Source organism: Limulus polyphemus, unplaced genomic scaffold, assembly GCF_000517525.1.
Source record: "Limulus polyphemus unplaced genomic scaffold, Limulus_polyphemus-2.1.2 Scaffold210, whole genome shotgun sequence".
In the NCBI taxonomy this organism is placed as follows: Eukaryota; Metazoa; Arthropoda; class Merostomata; order Xiphosura; family Limulidae; genus Limulus; species Limulus polyphemus.
This window is the reverse complement of record NW_013665820.1, coordinates 70,967-92,999: the sequence shown is the minus strand read 5'-3', so window position 1 is coordinate 92,999 and position 22,033 is coordinate 70,967. Positions and strand designations below refer to the sequence as shown.

The 22,033-nt window shown below is 29.6% G+C and overlaps 1 protein-coding gene across 6 annotated transcripts in view; it reads left to right on the top strand.

Annotated features, from left to right (window-relative positions):
- LOC106478417 (plexin-A2-like) overlaps nt 1-22,033 on the top strand; it is a 235,661-nt gene that overhangs the window by 201,277 nt on the left and 12,351 nt on the right. For all 6 annotated transcript variants that reach the window (XR_002609894.1, XR_002609893.1, XR_002609895.1 and 3 more), the window contains 22 exons: nt 2,500-2,600; nt 3,281-3,410; nt 5,892-6,054; nt 6,340-6,433; nt 6,956-7,070; nt 7,904-8,035; nt 8,974-9,081; nt 11,579-11,672; nt 11,819-12,000; nt 13,212-13,390; nt 15,078-15,210; nt 15,561-15,697; nt 16,396-16,930; nt 17,534-17,710; nt 17,992-18,241; nt 18,600-18,742; nt 19,176-19,306; nt 19,520-19,579; nt 19,903-19,980; nt 20,368-20,434; nt 21,364-21,510; nt 21,906-22,033. Coding sequence is in view for 1 of the 6 variants with exons in the window: in XM_013938958.2 (XP_013794412.1) it covers nt 2,500-2,600; nt 3,281-3,410; nt 5,892-6,054; nt 6,340-6,433; nt 6,956-7,070; nt 7,904-8,035; nt 8,974-9,081; nt 11,579-11,672; nt 11,819-12,000; nt 13,212-13,390; nt 15,078-15,210; nt 15,561-15,697; nt 16,396-16,930; nt 17,534-17,710; nt 17,992-18,241; nt 18,600-18,742; nt 19,176-19,306; nt 19,520-19,579; nt 19,903-19,980; nt 20,368-20,434; nt 21,364-21,510; nt 21,906-22,033 (3,284 nt within the window). In the remaining 5 variants the exon portion in view is untranslated. The remainder of the gene's footprint in view (nt 1-2,499; nt 2,601-3,280; nt 3,411-5,891; nt 6,055-6,339; nt 6,434-6,955; nt 7,071-7,903; nt 8,036-8,973; nt 9,082-11,578; nt 11,673-11,818; nt 12,001-13,211; nt 13,391-15,077; nt 15,211-15,560; nt 15,698-16,395; nt 16,931-17,533; nt 17,711-17,991; nt 18,242-18,599; nt 18,743-19,175; nt 19,307-19,519; nt 19,580-19,902; nt 19,981-20,367; nt 20,435-21,363; nt 21,511-21,905) is intronic.

Sequence of the window (22,033 nt, the reverse complement as noted above, 5' to 3'; positions counted from 1 at the left end):
TCTGTTACACTACTGGCTGCCATGGCAACTAAACTAACGCCATGGTGAAGCTTACCTTGTTTTTTATTTCTTTTATTTTTTCATGATTACATACAATATCAGTTTGTTGATAATGGTTGAATGAAGATAAGCTTCACGAGGAATTAATAATGATAATTACTTTCAATATCCATGTTTTTGTTATTTTTTTCATGATCAGATATAGTACTGCTCTGATGATAATGGTTGAATGAAGATAGATTTCACAAGGAATTAATCATAAAAAATACTCTCAATATCCTTGTTTGTTTTTTTCATGATTAAATAAAATACCACTATACTGATAATGGTTGAATGAAGATAAGTTTCACAAACAATTAATCATGAGAAGTACTTTCAATATTCTTGTTTCGTATTTTGTGTGTGTTTATTTTTGTCCATTTGTAGGCTTAGTGTCATTAGGTTGTCCCCTAACTGGTCAGTTATATTTATGTCAAGCTTTTTAATAGATTATTATCCAGTAAAACAATGAAATTTCATCAAGACATTTCTAATTAAATTAACTCAGAAGGGTTGAGAGAAATTTAAATTAGGATATTATATTTACAACAGTCTTGTTTAAATTATTTGTAACGATAAAGCGATGTTTTAAGTTGAATGGCAAGTAGTTTGTATGTGTAATTAAGAACTACTCAAACTAGGAATACTGTTTGATTCAACAGTCTCATTTGTACTGACGTAAAAAAATCATTTAATGTAATTGGTGACAGAACTACAATAGTAAATTAGTACACGTCTCTTAATGGAAAGTAAATGACAAAAGATGTTTGGGATAAAAAAAATGTTTAAGTAAATAATTGCAACAATAATCTCTATCATGAAAAACAAGAAGCAAAAAGTAGGAATGATAGAAATTAATTACGGGTCTGGAACGATAACATTTTTAATAAATAGAAATAGCCTAAAAAGGTGAAGAAACGGTAGACTAATGGGAGTAGAAACCGCAAAAGGGTTAATAAAAACTTTCTTTTTTGGTAGCAACATTAGGTAGCTGTAAACTTGGTTTAGCGAATAAACCAATCTCGGCAGTGTAGGTAGTGCAAATATAGGTAAAACTACCCTTTGTGAAACATTGGTCGCTTTGCAGCATATTAACATCATTGCTGCAACTGAAAACGAACGGAATATTCGTATTAACTCCTGTGCGCCTATGACTCTCTGGGTTACAGCGTTCTTAATAATAATACACGAGTTACACACATACAATGCAAACAAAAATATATTGTAGTTAATCCTATTAAATACAGCTGGCGTTTCATATGTATTTTACAGAGAAAATTATTTCTTACATATTTTTTTTGGTAGATCTTTACATTGAGAGTTATTAACTGGTGACAGAAACAAACAAGCATAAAATTACTAGCAGAAACTCCACCCTACTGCTAGTAATTACTAATTGTAGTATTCATACATTATTGAAAAAAAGTTAGAAAAAGTTAAAGTTTTCTAAAAAGGAATTTTTCTGGGAAGCACTGCACGAAAAAAGTATTCGGATTGTGCTAATATAAATTGTAATTTTTTATATATATTAAAAATGGTACCCTTTATTAAATGAATAACAGTTTTTTTAAGAACTTCATTTTTAGTACTATATTTACAAATTATATCAAGAAAGATATAATAAAACTCTCATGTACATTCCAAATGAAAGTAGTGTTCTGGTTGTGAGGAGAGTGCTTTTATTTAATGTTGTGTTCTGTGATAAAAAAAATTGTTGTTGCATATACCGAAGTTGTTTCTAATTGTCTGAATCTTGAATACCCAAAATGTTAATTTTTTTTATGAATTTTTGTTTGTGGTGTCATTCAATAGATGGCGATACACTGTATTTATTATTTCGGTCACATGCATAGATAGATACATATATACACACTACTTCCATTATAGTAAGATAATGCAAAGTTTGGACTTCACAGGAAGTGAGTGGTATAAAACCAAGTCAATAAGTAGAAGGTTACAGAAACTACTGTCATGTGTGTGGTAAAGTCTACCCTCAATGAGAATTATAATGTCTGAAAGTTTTCACTAACTTTTTAGGAATATTATAATACATAAACAGAAAGATATCTGGCTTTCACTAGCTCTAAGATGATTCACAGAGGTAATTGTTAGAAATAAAAGGTAACAAACAGGATGTTAGACTTTTTCGGGTCGTCAGTTTACAAATAATATACATAGAGTTCTGCCGTTTTTTTTTGTTTGTTTTTAACTTAAAAACCGGAAATAAGCTTCTACTGTCAAACTTGTTCTAAAATAATATCAAACGATTGCTGGTATTATAAAAAGACTGAAGATACTACTAGTTTCTTAAGACAAGAATAATACTATACTATAACCCAGAACTTTTGAAAGGTAGATTTTTCTTCATCAGAGGCAAATAAGAATGTGGAAAATGAACTTATAAAAGAAGTTTTGTGTGGACATTTCTATTTTTCATTGTTTTCTTATTTTACTCCACAGCTTTCCATGGTGAAGGTACAAGATTGTAAGATGTACAATAATTGCCGAACATGTCTTGGTGCCCAGGATCCTTACTGTGGATGGTGCTCTTTAGAGAACAAGTAGGTTGACTTTGTCACAATAAGACTGATATTTTTTACAAATCTTTCATAACTGCCCATATACGATAGGTTTTTTTCAATAAGAAGAAACATAGTAGCATCTCGCTTCACACCAATGCCTGATGAGTTCCGGTATTGAATGAAAAGCCTCATTGGCAGTAGCATGCTGCTCATAAGGTCTACAGGCTAGATGTTATTATGTTTATTCTTATTGGAAACCCTTATTATAGGGCCACTAAAGAAAAATGTGTAAAATAATTATCATTAGTCTTATTGTGAAGTAAAATCACAAAAACTATTGATCAGTAGATCATGCTTAGCGAAAATAAGGCATTATATGTCATGTTAATTTATAGGTTGGCTTCATAAAAGGGTTAAATAAAAGCTAGCTTATAAATTATCATCTGCTGTCCGTAGTGATCAAGGTATTTCAGTCAATTAAATCAATAGACTTTTTGATATTCATAAATCAGGCTCTTCACCATTATAAGAAAATTTAAGCACTGAAAAAATTTAACTTCAGTATGTATATTAATATGAGGAGATGGTATTATAGAATTAGTCTATACGTAAGTGGATTAAACTGTTACAAAATTATCAAAACCTTGTATTTAACATAGTATGATAAATCAAATGTTAAGATAAACACATTTAAGTTTTTCAATTTTTAAAAAATTCAGATGTAGTTTACGAAGTGATTGTGCCCAAGCTGCAGAAGACCCACTTTATTGGCTGTCCTACAAAAGTGGCAAATGTACAACTATAACCAATGTTAACCCTCCACAGATTCAGAGGACAACAGCTCGTATAGTATGTATTCTTGTCTTTTGGTTTGTTTCATCATAACCTGTTAATATTATTTTATGTGTTTTTTGTCTACTTCATCTCCTCCTGTATTTTGTTCTTCATGTTAAAAATGTACTATTATCAATGGCCATATGGCTTTCTGTTTTGTATAACTTTTGTAATATTTTGCATTGGCACAAGATGTAGCTAGTGAAAAGAGCTTGTTCATGATGGTTTGTTGTTTCCTCTGGAATTTAACTTTTTTTTTCCACCAAATCTAGCTGTCACCTATAAGTTTTTTGTAATCTTTATTACTTTTTTTTGTTTCTTTTGAAATAGTTTCCAGACATTTTCTGTAATATGGGTATGATTAGTTTACTTAATAGTCCTTCTGTCTGACACATGAGTGCATGACTGAACACAAGGCTGCAGAAAGTATTTATCCTTTGAGGCATTATGAAAATGTTTAGAGATGTTACTTAATGCATTTTTTTTTGGATCACTGACAATTACCTAGTTAAGCATCAGGTTTTGGAAATTGAATGGCATTGAAAAAGTTCTTAAAGTGTTCAATCACTTACTAGGTAGCTTGTACCAATGGTTTTAGGTTTCCATTATTAAAATTTTTCTGCACTTGTCTCTAATCATATTCATATTACAGAAAATGTCTAGAAAATATTTTACAAGAAACAAAAAAAAAGTGAGAAAGATTACATAAAACATTTGTTGAACAGTAAACTCATCAAAAATCACAGTACAGTATTATAGCATACCAGCTATATAGATAGATAGAGAGAAAGAGAATAACTTATAAATGTATTCAAAAGAATAACATCCTTAGAACTTCTATCATTTAATTCTGAAATATAGATAATGATGGTATGATGTATCTTTCAGGTTTATACCTTTTATTATAGTTGAAACAGAGCTATTTTAAACCTGTAATACATAGTATTATTTTGTATTTACATTTCATGTTCTTACAGATTATGATAGAATACTTCTGGGTGATCATTATTTTAATCAACATACATATTCTAACATGTTCAGTTTATTTCATAGTGTGGGTTTCATTCTACTGTTTCTTCATCATCTAACTCAAGTACTCATTGCATTCATATTTTAATCAATATTTTAAATAAATATTTAATGTTTAAATTTTACAAGTATCCAATGAATAAGTTTATTTAATTTTATTACTGCCATGGTTTATATTAGTATAATTATTATAAAGGTAAATATTTAAATTTTAAGCAACCAAATGAACGTACTTGTCTCTTTTATAGACCAGATAATTAATTTTCTTTCACATGAATCACATGAAGCCTAATCTTACTGCCACAAAGTTGCTAAGTTCTAAAAATAAAAGGCTTGTCCTCACATAGCATTGAGAGAAAAGACCATATAATCATTGCAGTTTAGAGTCATTAGGACTAATGATGTGGACATAATGGTAATAGGGAGCTAACAAGAGATCACTGTAACAGAAGTATTTGAATCTAACAAAAAAAGTAGAGAGATTAGTTTTCAGAAAGAACAGCAATATGTAATCATACTTTTAAAAAGACTTCTCTTTCATGTATCAACTACTTCTCTGTATTGATCCTTTTTTACTGTAGAAATGTTAGAGTAATCTTTATGTCTGTTGAGGATTATAAATTAGAATCTGGCACTTAACATATGCTGTGTCTTTTAGGTTATCATATGCTTTAGGTATTTAGTATCTAGAACAACACTGTTTAATATGTTCACGTAAGCTGATGGTTTAAAATTTATGTTTCATAGTTGTACCAAAAATGGTAATTTATCATTATTTTTGGAATGGGTCATAAGTTGTAGTTGCTTAAAATTTGGTGGAATGTTTACAAGTTTGAAGAAATTATTTTGTCAAAATTCACAAACCTATTTAAGGTACAAAATTATTTTGTAAAAGGGAATTTTACAATAGCAAAAAATTGATCATCATTAGTTATTTCACATTTGAATAAATGGTAACATTCAAGCAATTTTAGTTTACATAATTATCACCAGATGATAACACAAGAGAAAATTCCATATAAGTAGAGCATATACATTATTACTGAAGAATAATTTGACATTCCTTCTTGAAAGTTTCTTTATTTCTGAACATTTAAGATATAAATAGATCTTTACCAAAAAAAATTAAAAAACCCTTACAAGTTATACCTCTATCTACGAATGAAATTATGCTTTGATGATAAAATCAAGAGCAACATCAAATGAGTAGTTTTTGCACCTAGTTGTTAGATATTTAGCTGTGCAAAAATGGAAAATAAAAGCAAAAATTTTGATTTTTTTTTTAGTTGATAATGACTATAGATAGATTCTATTACTGATTCCCAATAGTAAAGAAAATGGTTTATATTTCATCTAAATTGGTTCTTTTCTCCTTGTGATGTATAATTTAAGTGTGTGTTCTATCTTTATCTAGAATGAACAAAGAATAACTATTTTATTTAGTGTAATATATATGTTTATTTCTAGCTCACACTAGTCATAGATAACTTACCTGTGCTAGAGGGACAGTTCTTGTGTGCCTTCACAGCATATGGGAAAACATTAGTCTCCAATGCAACTCGTTCATCTAATGGGGTGATATGTGCTACACCACATACTGACTCACTGCCATCTATTCCTTTAGGTGAACGTAAGTAATGTTATGATTAATAGACGTTATATTATTAATTATTGAAAAGATTTAAGAAATTTTATTCCACTTATTCCACCACTATAAAGCATTATTATATAACCAGGTGATGCCTAGTCATATTTTCAAGTGGTAAAACATTAAAACAATGTCTTTTTTTTAACTTGCATAGAAAAATTTCATATTCTTTAATTAATTCTAACTTGTAACTTTGAAATATATATGCAATTAATATCATATAGTATTATTTGTTTTTCTTAAATATTTTAATATATGGTTCTATAGATCACTTTACTGCTAAGCTATCTGTAAGAATGAAGACTGGTCCAGACTTCGTAGCCACAAACTTCACTTTCTACGACTGCAGTACATATAGTTCGTAAGCTGATTCTTGTAATTTGCTAATTGAAATGGCTGTTACCTTGGATTTCATTTTTAGTAATTATAATTATTATTTAAGAAAAAACTTTCTTAATTTAGCTTTTATATGAACTTAACTTTAATTCTTTATACTGAAATATAATGTGGTTCTTTGTTATATTAATCTCTTATTGGGTTACATCTTACAGAAAAATCTAAATGGTTTTGGAAAATCAAATTGTTTTAAAAGCATAAGAACTAATGTATGTATGTATATTTTCTTGTGTAAAAAACTAACTGTACTTCTGCAGCCATACTTTTGCTGTGGTGCAGGGAATTTATCACTAAGTTATAGTAATCTGTATTTATCTTAACTACTGTTGTCTGTAGAACATTGGTCTGTTGAAACATGTAGTATATTCACCAAAAATATAACCATTTCATTATGCTTACATAAATCTTTGGTTATGAATTTATGGCTATTTTTAACATTTTGTAGCACATTTACTTTAAATATCAGCATTCTGACTATTCAAAACAGATGCACCAAGTGTGTGTCCAGTCGGTTTCCTTGTGACTGGTGTGTTGGAGGACACCGATGTACTCATGACACAGGCGAGAACTGTCGCAATGACATCCTGGTCACAGGAGTAGCAGTAAGTTGATAATTCCAAATTACTTAAACCACAGTATTGTGTCAGTAATGCTCATCTTAGTATTCTCCATTAAACTAAAAACATTCATTTAATGATATTTAATAGGTTTTTTTTTTACTAATGTTGTCTGTTACTGCATCTTTGTCTCCCTGAAATACTTCTCTCAATCTATTTCATAGAATTCAAAGAAGTTTGATGAAAAGCTTGAATGTCATCCAAAGGTCAAACATTGGTTTTGAATAGTTTTTTTCAAAATTCATGGATTTAATAAAAATTGAACTAAAGTTTTAGAGTAATTAGACAGTAGTATCGTGTAAATGTATATAAATCAAGTTTTGTGTTGCTGTTGTTTGTCACAAGAGCAGCAACTAACTTTAAAAGCATGTATAATAAAGTTTTATGCTTTAATTACTTGGCACCTTTCTTCTTCTTCTTTGTGTTTCAAATTGATCTGATAGTAAGTACATATATTACAAAAACATTGTGGTACAGCATAGAAAGGAGGGTAACTAAACTAAATCTTTTTCAGTTATTAATATCATTTTTATTAAGGTAAAAATGTATTTTTTTAGCCAATAATATTGAAAAGAGTAAAGCGGAACATTTTTATTGCAAGTTTTGGATAAAGTGATGAGATACAAAAACAAAATTACTATGACTAGCTTTCAGTTAAAAAAGATTCATGTATTCTTAAAAATGTGTTTGTGAAGGGGGGGATTATTTTATATTAATTAAACAGTAGAGACAGAGGGGGTTTTTAATCCATATTACTTATTGAAATATGATAATGTTTATTATGATAATTTATTTTTTAATTTTTGTTATTTTCTCAGAGTATTGGTCCTAGCATCCGGTCAGGTCCTGGATTTTGTCCTATGATTAATATTACTGCAGGTAGCTCTACTGAAATCCTTGTACCCATGGGCATTGAAAAAGCTATTCAAGCACGAGTGGAGAACACACAGGTAATGGTACATGTGTAATCTTTGTAATTATTCTGTTTTCTTTCACATTAAGAATAAAACTGTGAATTGTTCTAAAATATTGAAATTATTTTTAAATTTGTGTCAGGTGTTTAAAAACTTTTTAAAGAATACTGCTTTGAAAGACTTTTGTGACTGTGAAACATTCACAGAGAGAGCATGAACCTAAAACAGTCAGAGAGCTTTATAAAAGGTTAAAAGTTAAAAAAGTCAAGGACAATTTTCAGGCAATCTGTGCTACTTAGCTATACCAGTTATTAGCATATTTTAACATAATCTCAGTTAGTTACTTTGTTATATTATCTGGTGATAATTATGTAATTTGTTATATTTGATGAAAGGCAAAATAAGATATTCTTTTTGGAATAAAAATACTAAATTTTACTGTCTTCCATCAGATTGTAACATCCTTGCTTTAAAAATCTTTCCTGTAGTATTATAAGAAGTAAACATTATCTTAGGTCTTTCATTTATAACCAGATTACAAGTTAAGTAGTGTTAAGTAGTTAAAATTATAAGGAAAAGTTGAAATATCAATGTAGCATACATGCACATGTGTAAATCTGGAATTTGGTTGGAAGGGTTTTTTGGGTGGGAGAGATTTGAAACAAATATAGCCACCTTGGAACTTCATGTCATTACTTTGCAATAGATTATAAATGTTTTATTCTTTTAATATTTTATCTTATTTAAAGAACATCTCAAATGTTCTACAGTTTGCTAATAATTTGTTTTGGTGCTGATTTCACAAAATCATAATATTTCACCAGAAAGATTGTTTATATGTTTATAGTTTTAGTTAGTTTTGTATTCAAGTAAATATTGTTCAAATTCTTTGGGATTTCTTTTGTTTATGAGATAATAACAAATACACATAGTATTATTTTCAGCAAATATTCTATATTCTTCATTATTCACAGCCATTTCTTCCATCTACAAGATTTGTGTGTCAATTTAATATTGAAGGAAGAGTGAGACAAGTCACAGCACAGCTCTTGTCAGACACCATCTATTGCAGTGAGTTAAATGTAAGTGTTTTTCACTAGAAATTCTTATATATTGAAAATTATCATATATAAGGATTATGGAGAATTCACAACTGGAAAAACATAAAAATTAATTTTCCACTGTAATTATATCCTTTTCTATTTACCATATCATAACATAGCCACTTTACTGTTTCTCTCATTGTGCAATAAAAACGTTAGGTATAAAGTACTACGAGCTTTTTTTTATCTATCTTAAATAAACCAGTAAAATTTCAAGTATTAAACCCAATTTTACCTATGGAACTGCCTGATATCTTCTGATTAGACTGCAATAAAACAAATCATAATTCTTTAATTCTTTTTTAGGATTTAGGCAGAGGCATTGCTAGGCACTGGCACATGGATTCTTGCTCCAATTCTATTTATCAGTGCCCGGAATCCTCAGTTAGTGTCTTGAAAAGTCAGAATTGAAAAACCATGAATGAGATCATACTGAAACAATGAAACTTCCTGTGCCTATGTGCCCGAGCCTTGAATCTTTTAACACCTAGTGATGCATCTGTATTTAGCATACTCCCTACATATTTTTGTTCCCTGATGGGTCAGTGCTAATTTTAAAGGCTTACAGCATTAAAATCTGGGGTTCAATTCCCACATGGTAGACAGAGTGTAGAAATCCCATTGAGTTGTTTTGCACTAAAGAAAATAAATTTCCACACATTTACGAATATGTAGATATTTCACTTTTTGTAAGATGACAGATAATTATACATTTTTATATTCTTCTTTATTCTTAAAAGCAAAGCCTAATATTGTAACTTGTTATTACTTTCTCTGAAAGAAAAATTTGGAATTCTTTATAATCATCAAGGTAAGAGTATAAAACAAGATTTCTCCTTCTCAACTATTCTTGACTTAGTATAATTTTCCTTGGTAACCTCACTTCCTAGTTTGTTATCTGGCTACTAGGCAGTATCTTGAATCAGATAATATGGTAATCATTTCCTCCTGGTTGTGGTCATGATTAAACATTTTGTATAAAGACAATCATATGGAGATATAAAGAGCAAGAAGAAATGTAATATTAGAAATTTAGCAATTTCATTTTTTCCCAGATTTTAAGAAGCTTCTAATATTGTGCATATTAATTTTACTTGTTTCTATAGAGAAGTTAGTTAGATCAGTTTTTAGAAATGTTTTATAATAATTTTTTTGTGAGATTTACCTATAAACAAATCTAATTATAAGAAGTATTTATTATTTTTACACAAGCTACTAAGGTTTCTTGATAAGTTACATTTTTGTTAAATTATATTCAGAATGTGTGTGTGTGTGTGTCAGTAACTATGAATATTTTTAAAGATTATTTTTTAATCAATATACAACATTCAGAGGCATCAGAACCAGGGGTTCTGGGAGTGATGTAGCACCTCACTTTTATATATTTGACTTGTATAGCAACTGTAAGTCATATTATCATATTAATTTTCTGATGGGGCATGCCCCCAGGCTCCCCCTAGTTGAGCTGTCTTTGGCAGGTGCTTTTAGCAGCTCCTTATGTTTTCAATCTCTCATTATAAAATCTGCATGTCTAGCCAAGCACCCCCACTTTGCAACTCCTTCCTAAACCACTGACATTTATTTCAATAACACATGATGGTGTAGAAATACTGAAAATCTTGAAAGTTATGGTTCATTTTATTAAAGTTATAGAGGTATCTCAAAGATCTTTAAAAATCTGGTTCATATTAAAGTTATTGAGGTATCTCAAAACTTGAAAGTACTGGCTCATTTCAAAGTTTTAGAGGTAATTCAGAATTCTTAAAATCCATTGTTCATTTTAAAATTATAGAGGTAATTCAGAATTCTTAAAATCCTTTGTTCATTTTAAAATTATAAAGGTATCTCGGATCTCTTGAATGTCTTGATTAATTTTATTTATAGAATTAATTCAGAGCTCTTTGAAAAGTGTAATTTATTTTAAAGTTAAGTCATTAAAACTTTGCAAAACGAAAATGCTGTTGTTTTATGACAGTACTTGTTTGAATTCTGCAGATACTAATTTAACTTTCAAAGAAGCAACGATGCGAACCTTGATGAAAGTTATTGTTGATATTCAAGCTTTGTAGAAGATTGCTAACAAAAATTCTTTTGACATATATAAAGGTTATTTTAAAGATTCAAGAAACAATGATAATAGCTCTAGTTAACATTCCCCAAGTTTCCCTAGAAATGTAGTAAGAGGGAATATTTTGAATATTTGTTGTAGTATTTACTAGTATAGTTAACTTATAAGAATTCTAAAAGACTAGAATATTTTTCTGAATGACTTATTTTATTAATATTTAAATAAGTATCAAGTACAAACGTGTATATTATTATGGTGATTAATTTTACCTTACATGTGTCAAAATATTTTTAGAAACAAATGAATAAATAAATTCATGTAAAATGTTTACATAATCAAACATGATGAAATGTGCTTTTTCCCCCCTTGACTTGGCAAGAATGTTTAGTTTTTGTTTTTTATCATCAGTTCACTTACAGCACTCAAGCTCCCAATGTATCTGCTACTTTTGCTGTCATTTGGGAGGGCAACAAACCTTTAGATAACCCAGAAAACATGCATGGTGAGTAATCAACTTTTATTGCCTTTCTTTATTGTTTACTTTTGATTTTATGTATTCCTATAATTTCTTGAAGACATATAAAGTAACATGTTAAAAAATAGTATTATATATCAAAAGTTAATATGTCTGTTCCTTGTATTTTTCAGTATTGGTATACCGATGTCAAGGAATGGCTACCAACTGTGGAATGTGTTTGGAGCTTCCAGAGAAATATCGTTGTGGTTGGTGTCAAACTTCTAGATCCTGTCAGGTAGAAGAGCAGTGTAAGGAAGGGAAGATCTCTTGGCTGGACAAATATCAGTCTTGTCCCAATCCACAAATTATATCAGTGAGTCTAACTAAATAAATATGCAAATGTAACAATTCTATGTCAAATTAAAGTGCTTCTTTTTTGTTTTTTCTGCTCAATCCTTTAATTAAAACTATTGTATAATAACTATTTTTCCACCTTAAAGGCTAGGCATAGCCTAGTGGTTATCATGCTTTCACTGTGAATTTGAGAGTTCATAACTTATGGGCTATTGTCAAAAACTCTTCTCTGCACTTTAAAGTCATGGGTGCACTATATAAGTGATGAAAAATTCTACCACTCAGTCAAACAACAATAGCCTAAGAGTTGGTAGTGGCCTTTCTTTTAGCCTTTAAATCAAAATTTAAAGACAACTATGTGCAAAAACATTTATATCACTTTGCACAACAATTCTGAAACAAACAAACAAATAAATCTTTCCACCTTGAACTTAAAGGTAACTCACTCTGGCCAATCCTAATCCAACCCAGAAGCGTAGGGTAGTAAATATGCTAATTTTTGTTATAATTCGTGCCTATAGTAAAACATTGTCACCATCGATCATGCTTCATCATAGATTTATTGAATAACCTGTTCGTAATACATTGATTTAACATGTATATCCAAAGTAATTAAATATATATATATATATATATTTATTGTTCTGCCCATAAAACTAGGGTAACTTTTTTCAGTCTAAGTACCAAAGTTAACTAGCTAATTTTTTTTTCTGATCTTTCTTGGACTTGTTTATTTCAACAGAATTATCTGAAGCAAATTATCATGACAAATTTGTTTGTAAGTCAATGAGGATAAATAATTATATTTTATTTATACAAGTATATTTACTAAACTTATATTAATTATTAGTTGTATGTGTAATATGTATTCATCTTTAGTTGGTTAAATTTATTAAATAGCTGACTGATTTATAGGTTAACATAGGGGAAATGAACATTTTGACGTAGGATTAATGAACCATTTCATAGCCATTAAACATCAGGGTACCTACTTTATTTTTCTAAATATAAACTCGAATTGTTTATTGTGAATATTTTCTACCTTTTTATCAAAAAATAGCTACTACTTTAAGTTGTTTCATAATTAGATTTAGTAAGAAAGAAATCTGCTAAAACTTTTTATATGGTAAGTGTGTTTAGAAGTGCTTTATTTTTATGTTTCTTTATTGAAGCTAACTTTTGATTAGGTTTTCCTGAGAGCTGTGATTTATGAGCGCATGTTTTGTTTAGATCTCACCCACTTCTGGGCCAATAGAGGGTGGTACCAACATTACAATCAAAGGTATTAACCTAGGGAGAGTCTTTGAAGACATAGCTAATGGTGTAACAGTCAAAGTGTTTGACAACAAGCATGGCAGAATTGACATTCCTTGCAAGCCTTACCAAAAACTCTATGTGAAAACCAGGAGGTAAGTTGGATGGCTTAAACTGAGCTTCAAATAATAAGAACACTTGAATGTCTTAAAAATTTTAGATGAAATGTATTAGATTGAGGGTGAAAATACAATAATATTAGTCAGATGTTTTTGGACCCTCACAAATATAATTGGATGCTATGTGTTTGTAGCAACCATGTGTATGCTTATAGTTAACATTTTTTATCATAATTTTTACATTAAATTGAGGACAGGTTGTTACTAAAGGAGATCTTTTATTTTCTTACCATTAAATTGAGGACAGGTTGTTAGTAAAGGATATTTTTGGTTTTCTTACCATTAAATTAAGGACAGGTTGTTAGTAAAGGATATCTTTGGTTTTCTTACCATTAAATTAAGGACAGGTTGTTAGTAAAGGATATCTTTGGTTTTCTTACCATTAAATTGAAGATAGATTGTTAATAAAGGAGATCTTTGGTTAACTTTATCTATTTTTCAACAGTGTTTTTATTTTCAAGTTTTTATGGCATGTTTGTGTGGTACATTATGTCAATCTGAGAATACTCATTCATTTTATTTCTATTTTTTTTTCAAATTTGTGTGGGTAAACTACAAATTTAATTGGATGTTTTAATCTTTAGTAGGAAATGTGTATGTGTAAAACCCATCTCAGGCTCATTACCAGAAGTATGCATGTGTTAAAGCAGCATAGTTATAAGTCTTCTGCTTGAAATTAGTGTGATATGCACCATATTTAATTTTTATATGCAAATAGCTGAATCAATATGTTGTGTCCAAATCTAAGATCAGTTTAGTATCTTGTAACTATATGTATTAAAGTGGGAAGCACAGACCCAATGGTTTACAGCCTTTTAAGTCTAATAGGTAATAAAAAATATATAGATGCTTTATGATAGTTATAAAATACTGTGCAAGTGTTTTACTTTTGGCAGACTTAACAAATTGGTTTGACTGTAGAACTGAATGAAACCAACATGGACATAATTTTTTTTTGTTTAACATGAAGTAGAATGTATAGCTGTGTTAATTACCTACTGTTATAGCTTGATAAATATGTATATTAAGTTGAAAGAGTATTGGCTGGTTAGCTTTTAGTTTCTAGTACACCATTTCTTTAGCTCTGTCTGGATATACTTAAAACAACTAATTAATTAACAATAAGTTAACTATTGCATTTATTTCATACTGTGGATAGCAATTTAGTCATAAAAGTAGTGTAGATGTTGCTGTACAAGATCTTATATTTTTAGTTTAGCTACTGCTGACCTTGTTTGGTTAAGATTTAAATAGTCTGATTCTTCTTTATATTAGACTGATTTTACAGTAATTACAAAGCATGTACTAAAACATTTACCTGATTTATGAACTTTACTTCTTTTTTTTTTTAGCTGTTATACAGAATTGAATTTTTAACCCCATGACTAAGCCTACATCTCACATAAATCTTTTTTTTTCTTAAAAAAATAAATGATGTATTATAACATCAAGTTGTGTGGACATACTTGCTCATTTGATTGTATGAGTTATTTACATCCACTCTTATATTGTTGTTAAAACTACCTTACTCAAATTGTGTTAATTCAAATTGCTTAAAGTATTTTAAATAGCCTTAAAATAGAAATGCTGACCATGTATTGTACAAAGCTACAACCAGTAGCTTTGATTATATGAAATAACATGAACCTTCTCTTCCATTTAGGATTGTCTGCGAAGTGGGAAGCCCTCAAGATAAAACCTCTCACACTTTAAGTACAGCATCCATCTTAGGTCCTGTAGTTGTGAAAATTCAAAATGATCACACAGCTACATCTGCAAATAACTATGAATTTGTTGTAAGTTCTGTCTCAGTCAGAATCCTACTCTTCTTCTTCTTAGTCATAAAAATTATCTTCAATAAACATCTTTCCATGATCATTAAATGTTAAATGGCTTTAACAAGTCATAGGTCCATATCATAGGAAGTATTTCATTCTCACAATGATTATTTTTCATCTGACGTTTGCTTTGAATATTATAAAAAAAACAATCTATTATGAAATATTATTTTTAGCCAAGATTTATGTATTTGCCACCTTTTTTATATCTGATTTCATTTTAGATATTAGAGATTGTAATTTTCATTAATTTTGCACCAAACTAATATTTTAAATGAAACTATTGCCTTCTCATTATCCATCTGTAGAATCCAGAAATTAAGTCTATCAACCCTAGTAAAGGACCAAAATCAGGTGGAACTCTACTGAAAGTCTGGGGAATCCACATGAATGCAGGTAGCAATGCTGAAGCCACTGTTGGCCCTCTTAAATGTGAAATCATACAGTAAGTGCCTGTCCATTTCATCAAGTCATATGGGTCTTAGAATAGCAGTATTCACCTTTAGTAAACAAGTGGTTTTTATGGTTTCATGTGATGACACTTCTATTGAAGAATTTGGAGTATTGTTACATATAGTACATTAGGCTTAGGCAGTTAGTGTTTTTTGATCCAATTTTCTGATCAGAGGGACAAGTAAATGAGTTTCCTGAAATTATTATTGCAACCACAAGATGCACTAGTCACAAAAGATCATTTAACATTGCATTTTGAGTTTGAAAGAGAGGATGAAAATTACTTATATTTTGTGAGTGTTTTTATGGCCAAACTGTAATCTTTTTTTTAAATATTACTCTCTTTATTACTGACCTCTTATTAAGATAGGGAAATAATTCAAAAATAACCTATGTGCTAGCAACACGTTAGCTCTACGTAAGCAATGTAGGAAAATAGGATTGGCAATAATACCATGTTAACATAACTCCCATACTTTTGTAGTTATTCATGCATTATAATAATCTTTTTAAATATTTTCTCATACCAGTTTAATCTCATCAAAGACCTTAAACAAATGGGATGTTATTGAATTAGTTTGTCAGTTATCTCGTTAATTTTTAGAGGTTTATGTACAACATGTAGTATGCTAAGTTTACCTTATAGTTCACTATAGATCTAACTAATCCTCTCCATGTTACTTTTTACAGAAGGGAAAAAAACTTAATTCACTGCATCACCCCAGCATCTGATAAGATTGGACAGAAGAAAGTCAGGGTAAAATTTGATAAAGGATTGCGTAGCTTTGATGGTTACCAGTTTTTATATGTGGAGGATCCTACAGTAAGTAGTGTGGAGACGAGATCTACTGGCTATAAAGGTCCCCGAGGTATTCCCAGTGGAGGGATAACCATTAGGGCATATGGAAATAACCTCAATACTGTTCGGGAACCCCAAATTTATGTGGAAATCAATGGTCATCTGTTTACGGGTAAATGTGTTGCATTTTCAGCAGAAAGTATCAGTTGTAAAAGTCCAGCTGTGCCTAGTGACCAGTTACATTTCAATGGAGAAGAACCACTTGAATTTCACTACGGTTTCTTGATGGACAATGTGGAATCTCTAAAAAATTTGAGTTATCGTCCAAGTTTTGCTAAATTCCAGATGTATCCTGTTCCAGTGTACCATAAGTTTTCAGAGAAAAATAATGTCAAATTTTATAAGAGTGATTACTTAACAATTAATGTAAGTATTGAGTATACCAAAGAAACTTGTGTAGAAAAACTGAACAAACATTCTATTGCATGGATCTTAAATCTATACTAGCCGGTAATCTTATAACTCAGTGTTATATAACATATACATGTATCTATTTTGAATTTATAATTGTTAATCAACTAATTTATACTTAAAAAATTACAGCCTCTTGTGTGTTATCTAGACATCAGTAATCAAGTGGTTAAAAAAATTTAATCATTCACTGGAAAACTTCAAATATCAAATATTTCTTTTAATATTTAAGCTAATTTATGATGTATAAGTGATTTTTAATATTGAATATAACCATATTGACAAACCTATGAAAATATCAAAAATTTGGTTGATTTTTTTTTAAAGGAATCGTCATAAAAGTAATGAGTAAAGATATTTATATGTCTGATAGTTGGTTTTCTTCTCAAGAGTGTGTTTTTATTAAGTTAATTCTACTCGTATTCACTAGCTTTGTTCATTAACTAATACTCAAAATAAAGTTGTGCTATAGATTTGATAAATATTTTTTTTAATATAAAATTAGCCTATAAAAATAACATTGGTTGGAATTATACTCGCTATGAATTAATATTTTAGGGTCAACATTTAGACAGAGCTTCGCAAGACACAGATGTAAAAGTCCGCATTGGCACAAGTTTTTGTAATGTGACATCTCTTTCTCGATCTCAATTAACTTGCCGTCCTCCAACTTCTCAACCTCCAGAACGTGATTCTGATGGAAATCCTAATCCCCACAGTATTCCTCAAGTTGTAGTAAGTAGTTGTAGTTCTTTAATAACACAACTCGTGTAATCTCCTGTAAAGTATTAGAAATAACTTAAAATTGTGTATGCTGTTTCCTTTGAATGTTCATAAATTTTTTGTTATATCTTAAATACTTGTATCATCTAATTCAGTACATATTCATACTTTTTTATTTCAATATGGTTATAAATATTTTGGATACATTATACTTTTATATAATCACATTATTATTTTTAAAAATGAAAAGAAAATGGGGAATAGATTTCTTCAAATTTCAGAAATCTTTGTAGGTTGAAGTAGGAGATAATTTGAAATACACAATTGGATGGCTAAGTTACGAACCTCCTTCATCCCAAGATAATTCCATCTCCCAGAAGCTTATTATTGGTGCATTTGTTGGTGGATCTGCCTTCCTATTGGTTGTCATTATAGCAGTCATTTTGTACAGACGCAAGTCTATGGAGAGCAGTCGTGTTCTCAAAAGCATGCAGGAGCAGATGGATGTGTTAGAGTTACGAGTGGCTAGTGAGTGTAAAGAAGGTAAGAAATTAACTGTGCTATTAAATCTGGGGCTATTTTAAATTGAAAAAAATTAAAGTTACTTTACAAAAATACAGTTAAGTCATGTAGACTTTTAAACATAATTGTGGCTTTACTTATTGTGAAAAACAATATTAAAGTTAAGGGAGTACTAATGACTTCTAATTAACTGAGATCATTGTCTAAAGTTGCTTTCTAGGATTGGATAAAATCTGTTAGGTAACAAACTAAAAGATTTTTTGATTCTTTAGATTTGGTTGTAAAAAAATTAATACTCTGATCTTAATAGGTATCAAAATTGTAAAAGGTAAGTTTACCTAGAGAATGATAATGTGTATTAACATCCAATGCTCTATAGCTTTTGCTGAGCTGCAGACAGAAATGACTGATCTAACAAGTGACATGACTGCAGGAGGAATCCCCTTTCTTGATTATCGTACTTATTCTATGAAAGTTCTCTTCCCTAATTCTGAGGATCATCCAGTTCTTAGAGATATGATAGTAAGTATTCCACCATACGTTTATTTATATGTGAGTCTGAGGTAGTAAAGCTAGGTTCTTTTTATTTAAAGGTATTCTATATATTACATATAAGAGCTTTTACAGTACAATACTCACTGTTTCAAATCAAGAAGGTGCACAAAAGATGTGTCAGTTATAACTATGAGTTTTTATTTTCCAAAAGTACAAACATTAACTCCTTTGTAAAATATAAATTGTTCACTTTAAGATAAAGTTGAAAAATAAAATATTTTCTAACTCATTTTAATCTTTATATATATATATATGCTTATATTTTTTTGCTTTAAATTTTTGTTTGTTCAGAAAAATATTTTTGATATATTTTGCTTTTTTCCCATAATAAAGATAGTTTCTTCTTCACTATTAAATGTTATTTTTTGTGAGTGTAACAATTTTTTTTTTTGAAATACAGGTTGATCCTGTGAAGAAAGCATTTATTGAAAAAGGGCTTCGTCAGTTTGGACAGCTTGTAATGAACAAAACATTCCTTCTGTTGTTCATTCGAATTCTTGAATCCAATCGTTACTTCTCCATGAAAGACAGGTATTAGTAATGTTTCTGTAACAGCCAGTTTTTTAACAGATTGTTCATCAGAATTCTCTTTATCAAAAGTTTTTTTTTGTGTTTTCTTCAGCTGCTACTTATCACAAAATTATAAATAGTTTTGTAGTTGAAATTTTGAAATAAGATTTACCAAAATGTGATTTTTTTCCTTAATCTGTTGCTTGTTTTTAACCAATTTATCCTATATTTCAGAGTAAATGTTGCTTCACTGATTATGGTAACTCTTCAAGGAAAAATGGAATACAGTACTGAGTAAGTTCTTGGAAAATTTATTTAATAATAGGATTAGGTTTTTGTATAGAGAATGATGTATATGTAGTTCTAATTCTTCTTAATTTAGTGAGACCTAAATGAAATCTTACTGTAATGTAAAAAGTACCTAAAATGTTTCTATTGTAGGCCTTATAATATTTAAAAATAGTCAATTAAATAATTGTCAAACAGGCTAAGTACATTTTTTTAAGGAATTCTGATTTTTAAAACGCTTTAGGACTTTACTTTTATTTAGGCAAATAATATATACACTGTTTTTAGGTGAGTAATTACGTTTTAAGCATAAGATTTATTTATTTCAGCATTCTTAAGACCTTGTTAGCAGAATTAATTGAAAAGTGCATTGATGGAAAGAGTCACCCTAAGCTACTGCTGAGAAGGTAAGCATAGCAAAATATTTATAACCTGTCATTTATTACAGCTTTTTATTATTAACTGACAGTATGAATTTACAGGGAATAATGGCATTAGGTAATAAATGGTGTTGTAAGAAATAAGCACCATTTCACATCACAATATTAATGAGTATGTGTAACACAACAGAGATCATTACACTGACAATTAACTTTTAAAAAGATATTTTATAAGTACAAAACAGTCTCTTGCTCAGTATTACTTATTTACTTAATTATTCATATAAAATTGATGATAAACTCATGAATGAGACCAGTTATATTCACTAGTTACTTGTCAATAGATGTCTTTATCCTTTATAATTATGAAGCACATTTGAAACAAATGGGAGCTAATATTTCAATTTCTAACAGAACCGAGTCTGTGGCTGAGAAAATGCTGTCTTCATGGTTCACCTTCCTTCTCTTCAAGTTCCTTAGGGTAAGTGTCACTTTTCTTATGTTCTGTAAATATAGATTCTTTAGGATTAGTTTCAGTTGTCTTTTTATCGTCTACAAATGCTAGTTTCTTTCATGTCACCTATTTTGGGCATATATGAATCTCTCAAACTAGCACAACTTGTTTGAGTTTTAATCTTTCATTGCCACAACATAAAGCCATTAATGAATTTTTTGCTTTATTACTAAACATGTTAATGTTTTAATGTTTATTTGTTATTAAACACACCAGTGTATTAGTTGATGTTTCTTTCTTGCTATTAAACATATCAGTATATCAGTTATTGTTACTAAACATGCCAGTACTTTAATCTTTCTTTCTACTAAATACATTAGTGTAGCAATTATTGTTACTAAACTCTCCAGTGCATTAATGTTTCTTTCTTGCTATCACTGTATCAGTTTTTGTTATGAAACATACCAGTGAGTAATGTTTCTTTCTTGCTACTTGTGTATCAGTATTTTTACTAAACATACCAGCAAGTAAATGTTTCTTTCTTGCTACCAGTACAATAGTTATTGTTACTAAACACACCAGTACATTAGTTAGAGTTTTTTCTTGCTACTAAATACATCAGTGTATTAGTTTTTGTTACCAAACACACCAGAGTGTTAATATTTCTTTCTTGATATCAGTATATCAGTTATGGTTACTAAGCACATCAATACATTAATGTTTTTCTTTCTACTAAATACATCAATGTATCAGCTGTTGTTATTAAACACACCTTGTCTTGATTAAACATTTAACAGGGATTTATAGTGTAAAACGTTTTCTTCCAATAAAAACTTATAACTGCATTCCAACTGGTAGTTATTTCACCACCATAAAAAATGTTGGATATCAGATAACATAAGTAGGGATTTCATTCTGATCTTGATCTTTTTCTCTTATTTTTCTACTATGAACAGGAATGTGCTGGTGAACCATTATTTGTGTTGTACAGAGCTATAAAACAGCAAGTAGATAAAGGACCAGTTGATGCTATCACGAATGAGGCTCGCTATTCTCTTTCAGAAGAAAAACTGATTAGACAATCCATCGAGTATAAGTGCATTGTAAGATTTTTTTTTCTCTGAATGCATATTTACCAAATTCATAGAATTTCTTCTGGGACTTCTTTTGGTAAAATATAAAATAATACACAACATTTTTTATTACTCGTGTAAGAGAGAGCAATATTATATAAGTTAAACAAATCTTAGCAGCCCCTTGTTACTTGTGAATCATTAAAAGCATGAATATAGTTGGTTAATATATTTTTATCTTACAAGTTCCCAGGTATCACCTAAAAAAACTACGAGAAAAGTATCAAATTGTACTGTATTTAATAAACCTAGCACTTTTAGAGAACATACTATTTTACTACAATATCAGTAATTATTTCATATTCTATTGACAACATGTTGAACTTTGACAATAGTTTTCCTGTAACTAACAACTTGCTTTCCAGACTGTGTTTGTCTCGATGTCATCACAAACAGGCTATGTAACAGGGCTGGAACCTCCAGGGGAAAACACAGAGATGGCAGTGAAAGTTTTAGACTGTGATACCATTTCCCAAGTAAAAGAAAAGGTGCT